Source organism: Oryx dammah, unplaced genomic scaffold (genome assembly GCF_014754425.2).
Source record: "Oryx dammah isolate SB20612 unplaced genomic scaffold, SCBI_Odam_1.1 HiC_scaffold_12, whole genome shotgun sequence".
NCBI classification, from domain to species: Eukaryota; Metazoa; Chordata; class Mammalia; order Artiodactyla; family Bovidae; genus Oryx; species Oryx dammah.
Window position 1 is genome coordinate 423,188 of NW_024070196.1, and position 12,388 is coordinate 435,575.

General features: G+C 42.9%; 1 protein-coding gene across 1 annotated transcript in view; it reads left to right on the forward strand.

The window, feature by feature from the left end:
* Positions 1-503: 503 nt before the first annotated feature.
* Positions 504-12,388, forward strand: part of KLHL2 (kelch like family member 2) — a 168,376-nt gene continuing 156,491 nt past the window's right edge. The window contains exon 1 of the mRNA XM_040251321.1: positions 504-716. Within this exon, the coding sequence (XP_040107255.1) occupies positions 691-716 (26 nt within the window). The 5' untranslated portion in view covers positions 504-690. The remainder of the gene's footprint in view (positions 717-12,388) is intronic.

Sequence of the window (12,388 nt, forward strand, 5' to 3'; positions counted from 1 at the left end):
ATTCGGTATTTTCATGGCAGGCAGGTGCGCGGGTACGGATACCTAATTTTTCTCTGCATCCCATTACAGTGCTGCAGATCTCTCCCAGTAAGTGCAACGAGGGGATCACAGCCTGAGAAGTGAGGCTCCAGTTCCTGCTTGGGACTCTGGACAGGCGAGCCATTTCTTCTTGCCTCAGTTTCACTATCTGTAAAGGAAGGATCGGCTACGCCCACTCCTCCCGCCTACCTGGCGGCAAACTGCGAGAGGACAAAACAAACGCGCCTGTGGGGTGGAGCAGTCAGGGAACGCCGAACACCGGGACCACGCGCTTTCCGCCAGATCCCGCCCTCACGTCTCCCGCTCCAGGGTTCGGGCAGGCGAACCCACCCTGGGAGCCCACTCGGCGGCGGCAGGAAGAGGCGGGGCGGGGTCTTGAGGGCGCGTCACACCCGGAAGTGCCCTCCTGCCGCTCCGCCCCCAGCATCGCCGGCAGGCGGAGAGCGCCCGTGAAGTGCGGCTGCAGAGCTGGGCCGGCAAGCGGGGCCGCTTCTGGAGCGGGTGCCGGTGCAGGCGCGGGTGCGGGGCGGCGGTGGGCTGGCGCCCGGGCGGATGGGACGCGGCGCGACGGGCGGGCGGGGCAGGCGTCCGCAGCTGGAATGGTGCTGGCGGCGGCGGGCGCCGTAGAGCTGAAGCCCGAGAGGAGCCGCCATGGAGACGCCGCCGCGGCCTCCCGCGTGAGTGAGCGGAAGGGCAGCGGGCGGGGCCGTAGCGGCCGGGCCGGGCGGCAGGCGGAACCCAGTTGACCCACGGGCGGGGCGTCGCCGCGCGGGGCGGTAGGGAGGGTCCTCTGCTGGCTAGCTGGAGCCCAGGGAGGGCCGAGCATCGGCGGGATGGAGACCCAGGATGCGCGCGAGGCCGTCGGAAAAGGAAGCTGGAAAGTACAGATAACGGTGCCGAGAGGAATTCCTCTCAGCCTGCCTGTTTCTCCGAATTCCTAGCAAAATTCTGTCCGAGGAGCTTGCACATCGCTCGGAAAAAGCTGAGCCGCAGCTGTATAGGGCATGTGACCTCACCTCTTTTACCTGGCACAGCAGAAAATCGTGTCCAGAAATCACAGCATCTTCTGTTTTTCTGGTACCTTGGGCGAATTAGTAGTGTACGACCTGCCAGGCACAGGTGTCTTTTCCTTGGTACCCAAGTACATTCAAGACCTGCAACAAAAATGCTTCCAAAATAAGCTGAACAGTTACTTGGGAGACATTGAAGAAACTGCATTATTCAATACAAGATTTTTCTTTTAGCATTTTGTTAAAAGTGGACTATTAATCCCCAGGAATTTTGAACATTTCAAGTTTGATTTACTTTCTTTAGTTTAATCTTTATAAAGGGACAAGAGCCCTTTGAATCTGAGCTTTCAAACCGCCAGCAAATTTCTTCTGAGGAAGCATGTATCTTTTAATGACAGCTTATTCTTGGAGCTTTATCATTTTTCATTTAGATTTGGCCAACTTCATTTCAGGGCAGTTGTACAACAGCAGCCTTTTATAGCTATTTGGCAGAATGCCAGCTAAATTTGTTTTGGGCTGAAAGTTTGTTTGATGTTGAGTCCTTTTAGGAGAGCTAATAGAATTCTGAAACTACAGTTTCTAAAAATGCCTTACAGAATTTTTAGCTTGAGTAGAACCGGGTCATGGGGATTAGGGAGTACCTGAGACTCTTGAATTCCTGAACTGATAGGAACAAGAGCTCAGTTGCTTGATGATGGTTGTGGCTTTGAGGACTTTGTGATATGTTCTTCAGCAGGTTTGGGAACACTCCTGAACCTCTAGGAAACATGATGGTGGTTGTTAGCATCAACAATGTGAGCATAGCGTCAGCACACGGGTTCTACTCAGGCTCAGAGGCATGAAAGGAATTGCTACCTGACTGTAGACAACACATGGTATAAAGGATATCTTAGGTAGGGTATTATTTGCCATAAACCTGCCCCTTTTATATCAGTTCCCTGCAGACCCTGTTTTACTTCGGTAGCAAAGTGAACTAAAGGAAAGAAAAAGGGTACCTTAGAATGCAGACGAGAAAAAGGTTTGGAAAAGCAGGCTCTGAAGGGAGGAAAAGAACGTTACACATCATTTAAATATAAGTAATGAAAAATGAAATAAATGTGTGCTTGCAAATACTGATAAACTGAATCTAATACAGATCAACTAAGCAGAATTTTGGTGTCCAGCATAGTTCTTTGCTATTAAGACTTCATCGGTAGTGCTGCAACAATGAGAGGCTGAGATGTAATGGAAAACCAGGGGTGAAAAAAAGTTAAAGAAAACCAAAAAACTCCTTTCAGTCATTGGTGGCTTAAGTTGGTAGACTTTTATTTTTGTTCATTTAATGATAAATAGAAATAGGTTTTATTTTCATTTGGTCTATCTAGGAATAGTATAATTCCAGAGCTGGAGTGTTTTTTACCTTTCTGTACATCAGAAATAGTTTTTCTTCCCACCCCTTGGCCTCTTTGCCTCCGCTCCCAATAACTTTGTTTTTTCCTTCGGCACTGACTCATGGGTGCTGGATTTGAGAAATGACAGTTCTTAGGGAAGGAACTTTGCTGGGCCTCGCTGAGCTAGAACTGGGCTAGGCGGCCAGTGTGGGTTATTGAGAGGGCTCAGCTTTTCATAAGGTTAGATTTTTAGCCTGAGCTTAAATGCAAAGAAAGTTGGTTGATGGGGACCTACATGCTTTGGATGATATGGTTGGAAGCGGGGACTCACATCCTCTTTGTATGAATGTCTTTATTTGTGCAAATATTTGTTTCTCCAAATATTTGAAATGCCTGTCTCTGCCTGGCACTGAGTATTATACTTTACTTGTGATTTTTTTTAACAACCAGTTTTGCATCATTTTCAAATCCCACCTTGCTCCTTTTCAGTCTGTTAGGTCTTGGAAGGTTGGAGGCGACTGTGTCCAGGTCTCTGGTTCCTTTAGATGGGCTTGTTGAGATTAGGTTTTTTTTTTCCTTCTCCTCTTTCTACTCCTTGCCTTCAAGCTCTTCTCATCCTTTTTGATTCTCATGTTGATTGTCATGGACTTTATATCTCTGTTTGTTGTTTTTTGCATCCTTGAGTATATGTGTCTTTTAGATTCTGTTATATTTTTGGGTCTGGGCAATATTAAAACCATGGGATATTTGCCTTTGATTGAACCTAAAAAGTGTTCAACTGAAATTTATATAGGTTAGCAAATGAGTCGTCTTAGGCAGTACTGAGATGTGTGAAAGGAAATGTAAGCTGATCACCCCTGACCTCATGAGTGTTTTATACATTTCTAGCATTTATAGTTATTTTTGTGAAGATTTTTATAATCACTAAGTTGAGGGAAGACTATGAGTATAGCACAGAATGCATCCCTTTGAACTAACTGAAAAGTTTTCTTGGCCTTCCTTTCTCTACTGGCTCTCTTTCACAAGTTGGCTTTCTCCCTACAGGCTTTGGTTTTTTGGTTTTTCTTCATGAAGCTAAGTAAACATGCCTCAGATATACAACTGTACCTTTTTTCAGTTGATTCCACATCACTGAAAGCTCTTGAACATTAGAGATGTTCAGCATAGGCAGACTAACATCTTGTTGACTGTATTCTGAGGGATTTGGGAACCCAGAAAATTAGTTGAATTAGAGCAGAGGTTCTCATATTTTTGGATTTCACTGACTGAAATTTCTCAAATCCTAAAGCAGATGATGTGAAAGTGCTGCATTCAATATGCCAGCAAATTTGGAAAACACAGCAGTGGCCACAGGACTGGAAAAAGTCAGTTTTCATTCCAGTCCCAAAGAAAGGCAATGTCAAAGAATGCTCAAACTACTGCACAATTGCACTCGTCTCACACGCTAGTAAAGTAATGCTCAAAATTCTCTAAGTCAGGCTTCTACAGTACGTGAACTATGAACTTCCAGATGTTCAAGCTGGATTTAGAAAAGGCAGAGGAACCAGACATCAAATTGCCAACATCAGTTGGATCACTAAAAAACAAGAGAGTTCCAGAAAAACATCTACTACTGCTATTGACTATGCCAAAGCCTTTGTGTGGATCACAACAGACTGTGGAACATTCTTAAAGAGATGGGAATACCAGACCACCTTACCTACCTCCTGAGAAATCTTTATACAGGTCAGGAAGCAACAGTTAGAACTGGACATGGAACAACAGACTGATTGCAAATTGGGAAAGGAGTATGTCAAGGCTGTATATTGTCACCCTGCTTATTTAACTTATATGCAGAGTACATCATTAGAAATACTGTGCTGGATGAAGCAAAAGCCAGAATCAAGATTGCTGGGAGAAATATCAGTAACCTCACATACGCAGATGACACCACCTCTATGGCAGAGAATGAAGAATAACAAAGAGGCTCTTGATGAAAGTGAAGAAGGAGAGTGAAAAAATTGGCTTAAAACTCAACATTCAGAAAACTAAGATCATGGCATCTGATCCCATTGCTTCACATCATGGCAAATAGATGGGGAAACAGTGACAGAGTTTAATTTGGGGGGCTCAAAAGTCACTGCAGATGGTTACTGCAGCCATAAAATGCTTGCTCCTTGGAAGAAAAGTTATGACCAAACTAGACAGCATATTAAAAAGCATAGATGTTACTTTGCCAATAAAGGTCCATCAATCAAAGCTTTTGTTTTTCCAGTAGTCATGTATGTATGTGAGAGTTGGACTATAAAGAAAGATGATGCTTTTGAACTGTGGTGTTGGAGAAGACTCTTGAGAGTCCTTGGACTGCAAGGAGATCTAACCAGTCCATCCTAAAGGAAATCGGTCCTGAATATTCATTGGAAGGACTGATGCTGAAGGTGAAACTCCAGTACTTTGGCCACCTGATGCAAAGATCTGACTAGTTGAAACTGATGTAAAGATCTGGCTAGTTGAAAAAGACCCTGATGCTGGGAAACATTGAGGGTGGGAGGAGAAGGGGATGACAGAGGATGAGATGGTTGGATGCCATCACCAGCTCAATGGACATGAGTTTGAGTAAACTCTGGGAGTTGGTGATAGGGAGGTCTGGTGTGCTGCAGTCCATGGGGTCACAAAGAGTCAGACATGACCAAGCAACTGAACTGACTGAGAAATTACAAAAAAAATTGGAGTCCGACATAGAATTGCTAAGTTTTTTGTTTTGTCAAGTTAAAAAAAAAGTTATAATTATCAGCTATCATCTTTTTGTAAAAGAAAGGACGTTTTAGCGCCTCTCCCCAAAGACAAAGAAGGACATAATCTCAGGCTAAAGGATACTTCTTAAATTGAATACATGTAGTTTTATGACACTTCCCTGGTGGCTCAGCAGTAAAGAATCCACCTGCCAATGTAGGTTTGATCCTTGGGTTGGGAAGATCCTCTGGAGAAGGAAATGTCAACCTCCTCCAGCATTCTTGCCTGGGAAATCCCACAGGCAGAGGAGCCTGGTGGGCTACCATCCATTGGGTTGCAAAGTCAGACATGACTTAGCGGCTAAGCTACAACCACTTGAGGGAGGTTTTTTTTTTTTGGTTTCATATTTATTGGGTTCCTTTGGTGACCAAGCACCTAGTAAATATTCCCAAAGGAATATCTCAGAAAACAAAACAGTCTTTTTCCTCATGGTTGAAACTGACAGTAAACAAATATATGATACAGTTACTAAAGAGGGGGTGTCTGAGTACTTTGTGTTATGTGCTTTTCTCTCTCACATTTCAGGCTGTGGGCATTTCCTACAGTATTGTTTTGACCACTGCTCCTGTCTTGAAAACAGGCCCTTGCTCCCTCTGACACTACTTTTTCTTGGTTTCCTGCTCTTGTTTTTAGGTTGTTAAATGAGATTTACTTAATTTTATTATTTTATTTCATTTAATCTTGTCAGTAGCCTGCCTTATTAAGTGTGGAAGTGAAGTGGAAGTGAAAGTTGCTCAGTCCTGTCCAACTCTTTGCAACCCCATGGACTATACAGCCCGTGGAATTCTACAGGCTAGAATACTGGAGTGGGTAGCCTTTCCCTTCTCCAGGGGATCTTCCCAATCCAGGGGTCGAACCCAGGTCTCCCACATTGCAGGAGGATTTTTTACTAAGTAGATCTCGTTACTTTTCAGGGGTTAAATTACATTCCTAAGCTTATCAAATAGAGGAGAGACTGTGACTCTTAATTTCTCTCTCATCACTTTTTTAGCTTACAAGGCTTCTGTTCATTGGCAGTAACTGTTTCTCACAGATACAAACCTTGGCCAGTTCTTCTTTTCAATCAGCTATTTATCACTAAGTTGTGGCTCTGTCTGTGTCTTAAGCCTGATCTATAGATCTGTGCCTCAGTTTTGAATTTTGAGCTTCTTACTGTACACTTATCCTTAGTGCATACATCAGATTCAGCATGTCTAAAACTGAGTTTTCATAATCTTTTTCTCAAATTGACTTCTCTTTATAACATCTCCACTTACTCAGTGGAATAATCATTCTTTTGGTCCTGGATACCCAAAGCCTTGAAACGGTCTTTGATTTCTCTTTCTTGAATTATCCTCCACATTTTATCACCTCCCAGGAACTGAAGATTATTGGTTTCAAGTATCCATTCTGATTGCTTATACTCTGATGATTCTCAGGATTTCATCCCTTGATACCTGGATTGTCTCTCATCTCCTTTGAGTTCACCTACTGTTTTGACTGCCTAACATCTACAGTCAAGTCAAAGACTTTACAAAACCAGGTATTGTAAAGACTTGAGGTATTGTAAAGACTGAGGCCAGGAAGTCTCAGCCCTCCATCATTTTGGCTTATCTTATATATTCAAAATCATTTTGTGCCTTAACCTCCTAGAGTAAACTCTGCCTTATCATAGGCCAGAAGTTTCCAGCATTTTCCTTAGAAAAGCAACTTAGAAATCCTCTAAGTTGGGTGAACTCCAGTAGTTGATGATGGACAGGGAGGCCTGGCGTGCTGCGATTCATGGGGTCGCAAAGAGTCGGACATGACTGACCGACTGAACTGAAGGCCCAGATGGAGTCCTGTCCTGTTCACAAGTCTTCCATGTTTACTCCAGCTCATTGTAGCTCCTCTTTGCAATTCCTATACTGTTTATAATTGGTAGCCCCTATGTTTTTGGGCTCCAAAATCACTGGAGATGGTGACTGCAGTCCTGAAATTAAAAGGTGCTTACTCCTTGGAAGAAAAGTTATGACCAACCTAGATAGCATATTCAAAAGCAGAGACATTACATTGCCAACAAAGGTCCATCTAATCAAGGCTATGGTTTTTCCAGTGGTCATGTATGGATGTGAGAGTTGGACTGTGAAGAAAGCTGAGTGCCGAAGAATTGATGCTTTTGAACTGTGGTATTGGAGAAGACACTTGAGTCCCTTGGACTGCAGGAGATCCAACCAGTCCATTCTAAAGATCAGGCCTGGGTGTTCTTTGGAAGGAATGATGCTGAAGCTGAAACTCCAGTACTTTGGCCACCTCATGCGAAGAGTTGACTCATTGGAAAAGCCTCTGATGGTGGGAGGGATTGGGGGCAGGAGGAGAAGGGGACTACAGAGGATGAGATGGCTGGATGGCATCACTGACTTGATGGACGTGAGTCTGAGTGAACTCTGGGAGATGGTGATGGACAGGGAGGCCTTGCATGCTGCGATTCATGGGGTTGCAAAGAGTTGGACACGACTGAGCGACTGAACTGAACTGAATCTTGCACTTGTGTACTGACTTCGTGCTGTTCCCTGCTGGTTTATGAAGTGCCTCTTGGAGAAGGCATCTGTGTTTGGCATCTTTTGTATTCCTCACTCTGCCTAGTATAGGGCATTAGTGGGTGTCTAGGCAGTGCTTCCCTACTTGATTTATTAACAGTGGTGGTGTGGTTTGGAGTATTGTCAGTAAGTTTTAATTTAGTGTTATAATTAAGAATGAGGAAGGCCAAGAAAATTCTTAAAAATATATCTCATGCTTAGTTTAGCTTCTAACCCCAACATTTTTCGTAACTATGTGTTTATTTTCACATAGTATTCAGTGTTTATATGGCTCCCTGAGGCTTGTAGGTAGATATTAATATCTTCGACTTCCATATGATGTTTACTAGACAGATTTGTAGAATATCACAACCTTATTTTTAAGTATACAGTCTAAAGCCCAGAGAGGCTAAGTGACTAATCCAAGGTCACTTGGTTAGTATCTGGCTCAGGCCAGGACTGTGATTCATGTTTTCTAGCTGATGTTGCACCTCTTCTAGTGCCTTTTCAGTCAAATGTTGGAAAATGTAGCCCAGTCAACTGAATTGCCAAGTCATATTGCTGCCCTCTTACCAACCAAATGATGGTAATGGGAAAAATCGCAAAAGATAGGTCAGAAATATGAGTGATAAAAGACATGGAAATATTTGAAATGGATCTTCAAACTCCTCCCAATTTTAGTATCTCACATATGTCCCACTCTGACAGTAACTTTGTTAGTTGTTTTTAATACATTATTTAAAATAAGACTGATCTTGCAGAAGGCAGGGGTTTTTACCCTGGTCACTTTTCTGATAGTAGTCACTGTCAGGGACAAAAAGTGCTTGCTTATCCTCTTGTTTGTCATGTAGGTAAGAGAGAAAGTGGGAGAGGGAGCAAGGTTGAACTGACTGAAGCAGAGCATTTTACAGCTCTTATTGTCGTTTGATCTGAGAGCTTCCTTCACCTCTCCACCTAAGAGTCCCATTCACATCCTGTGGGTGTTTTGCACACCACATCCTGCGGGAGTACAGGGCAGTATGTAAGCCTCCATTCTGTCCTCCAGGAGGGTCAGCACTTTGCTTTAAGTGGTAAGCCGTTTTAGTAAAATTGGGCATTGTCAGCTTTTCTGGACTTTCTCTCTCTTGCTCTGGGAAATTGGAAACATAACTTTTAGCACTGTATCTACTGTGCTGATGTATTCAGCGCCTTTGTTATGATGTCTGTAAGGTGTTCAGTGACTGCATGGGAGGTGTTTTTTAATCACATGATGCTTCATAATCAGTTCTAAAGGTCTCCGTCCTGAAGGTCTTTCTCAAGTTCTTAGATGTCTGTAGGGCAAATGTTAACATTATTTGGTAATATGAGCATATGTTCTTGGATTACGGATAGTCTGCTGGGTGTGTACCTAATAAAAGTTTAAATTCTAAGCACTTGAAGGAAATTTGCAGAGTATGTTTTTTTGCCTGTACCTAATTGCAAAAACTGAAAGCACAACTCTGCCACAAACCAATATGTTTCCGGTGGAGAAAGCCTTCCACTTTTACAGCCTCTAAGTAACATGGTGGTTATTTGGGTGAGGTGAAGGATGTGAGGGTATTTTGTTGGGAAACTATAGGTGGCATAACATATGTTAAAATGAGAGTTATGGTTGCGTCTCTACTTCTCATATCCTGGACTTGTTACGGGAGCAGTGTTCTTACGGTAATCAGCTTCTGAATGCAAGTGTACTTAGAAGACAGAGAAAATAGAAGAGCTATAAAGTAACGGACAAACTTCATAGCAGTACAGCATGGATGGTGACTTTGAAAACAACAGCTTCTGATGTGAACTTGGCAGAAATTTGTGAGTAATGCTGGGTGACATTGCAGGCAGGGGAATCTTGCAGCTTTTGAGGCGAACAGGCAAAGAAAAGAGCAAAGATAGTGGCCACCCAGAAGCTGAGTGTTTGTCTTGAATGTGAAAATGTTTGGTCCACTGGTAAATTTTTCAGCTGCATCACTCACATGACTTACAGCATTATTTCCACCAAAGAAACCATGAAAGCGTAAACAACCACTGTTTCCTAATGTATTTGTTCTCAATCTGAGATGATTGACCTGTGGTGGGAGGTGAGTGGGTGGTGGAGCATATTACATCACTCCCCCGCACTTTTTTTTAATTGTACATAGCTGCCTTTCACCTCTATTCCTGGAGATGCTGTCATTCTGGTATACTTAGACCTGTAAAAGGGACTTGCCTGAAACTTCACAGGAAGAAGGATGATTATGTGTAGTTTAGAAAAATTGCTTGGGTCATGTAGTCCTTCTATCTCCTCCATCCTCCATTGGAAAATGCTGCTGCTGCCACTAAGTTGCTTCAGTCATGTCCGATTCCGTGCGACCCTATGGACAACAGCCCACCAGGCTCATCTGTCCATGGGATTCTCCAGGCAAAAATAGTGGAGTGGGTTGCCATTTCCTTCTCCCTGGAAAGTGCTATTCCAGAACAAATAAAATGCATCTAAGGAAACTATGTTATTTCACAGATTTCCTCATAATTTTTGGAGTAGACTTAAACCTTTGCTTGATTGTGGAATCCTGCCTGTTTGAAGGAGACAACCCATATAAAAGTCTTTATTGGCCTCCTCTCTGAGAATCAGTTATTGGCAGTAGTACGTTTTTAAGCAGAATTAGAAAGGTGGTCTGAGAAGCCAAGCTTGCCTACAACTGGGAGTTTGTAGAAGAGTTAGTCGTGGAAGGAAGGCTTCAGGATTGTCTGTTAGAAGTGTTCTGGGATCCAAACCCTTGAGAACTCAACAATTGTAGAGTATGTATTGTAACAACAGGCTTTTGGGTAATTTTAACACTGGTTATGGGATGTAGATTTGGGGAAAGTCTTAAAAGTGAAAGAACTTTGAAAAAGTATCTCCTTTAGATACTTTAAAGGTTTTCATGGTGAGGAGCTTTTCTGGAAAAGGTTAGCACTTTGCTTCTCAAGGGAAGCAGGGAGAAGGTGTAACTGCACTTCTGTGTGTGTGTGCTCAGTTGTGTCCGATTCTTTGTTACCCCATTGACTATTTTTGGGGGCTCCAAAATCACTGCAGATGGTGACTGCAGCCATGAAATTGAAAGACGCTTACTCCTTGGAAGGAAAGTTATGACCAACCTAGAAAGCATATTCAAAAGCAGAGATATTACTTTGCCAACAAAAATCCGTCTAGTCAAGGCTGTGGTTTTTCCAGTGGTCACGTATGGATGTGACAGACTGTGAAGAAAGCTGAGCGCTGAAAAATTGATGCTTTTGAAGTGTGGTGTTGGAGAAGACTCTTGGACTGCAAGGAGATCCAACCAGTCCATTCTAAAGGAGATCAGGCCTGGGTGTTCTTTGGAAGGAATGATGCTAAAGCTGAAACTCCAGTACTTTGACCACCTCATGCGAAGAGTTGACTCATTGGAAAAGACTTTGATGGTGGGAGGGATTGGGGGCAGGAGGAGAAGGGGACGACAGAGGATGAGATGGCTGGATGGCATCACGGACTCCATGGACGTGAGTTTGAGTGAACTCCGGGAGTTGGTGATGGACAGGGAGGCCTGGCGTGTTGCGATTCATGGGATGGCAAAGAGTCGGACACGACTGGGTGACAGAACTGAACTGACTGTAGCCTGCCAGGCTCCTCTGTCCATGGAAATTTTCCAGGCAGGAATACTGGAATAGGTTGCTATTTCCTACTCCAACTGCACTTATAATGTAACTTAAAAGGTAAACCTTTCCCTCCTATTTGACTGCTTCCTAGTGGGTGTTCCTCTTCTGCATTTGTAATTTTAGACATGTTGTGTTGTTTCCTATTACTCAATTCTGCTTCTGAACCAGAGACCATGTGACACAAAATCAAATAGGAATTAGAAAATTGTGGACAGGAGTTTAGTGTCAGAAATGTAGACCTCTGGCAGGGTTCTGCATTTGAAAGGGACTTTCAATACAGACAGCACTTAAAAGAAGCAGTGTTATTCCTTATTTATTCCTTTAAGGTTTTGAATAGAATCTTTTCTTTGCAGAGTTTCTAGAGTACATTAGAAAAGCAAGAGCTAAAAATAGCTTTAAGAAAGCAGCAGTATAGACATTGGTTGTTGAATGGTATCTGTCTTAAAGTGAATTCTTAAATGCAATAAGTTTTAATTCCAATTTCTTAGCAAATATAAATACTCATGACTCTTAATGATATTCTTTGTAGGGCAGAGTTGCTTTTGTTTCCATTGTGAGCATTGAAAGGCCTTATGTGATAGTTTTGCCAGTCCTCAATATTGTATTTTCCCTCTGTTGTAAGCTTAATTAATTTTGAAGCATATATAAATATCATCAACTTGCTACATATGTGGGTATTCAGTGTTACATGGTAAGAAAGTTTGTGTAGGTTGAATGTATCTACATAATTTGCCCTTTTCCTACTGTTTTCTTAATAAAGTAGTGGTAGAAATGGCATTATGAGAATATGTCTCATACTACACTTTCCTCTGTCAGATCTAGATATTCTTTCTCTCTTGGCTTCTAGACTTACTAGCTCTTTCTCTTAGGCCAGGTGTAACTCATCCTTCTGTGTGTTCACTCACATACATAAGGCCTCAGAGTAGACACACACACACATACACATATATGAGGCCTTGGAGTAGACACACACACACATATGCGAGGCCTTGGAGTA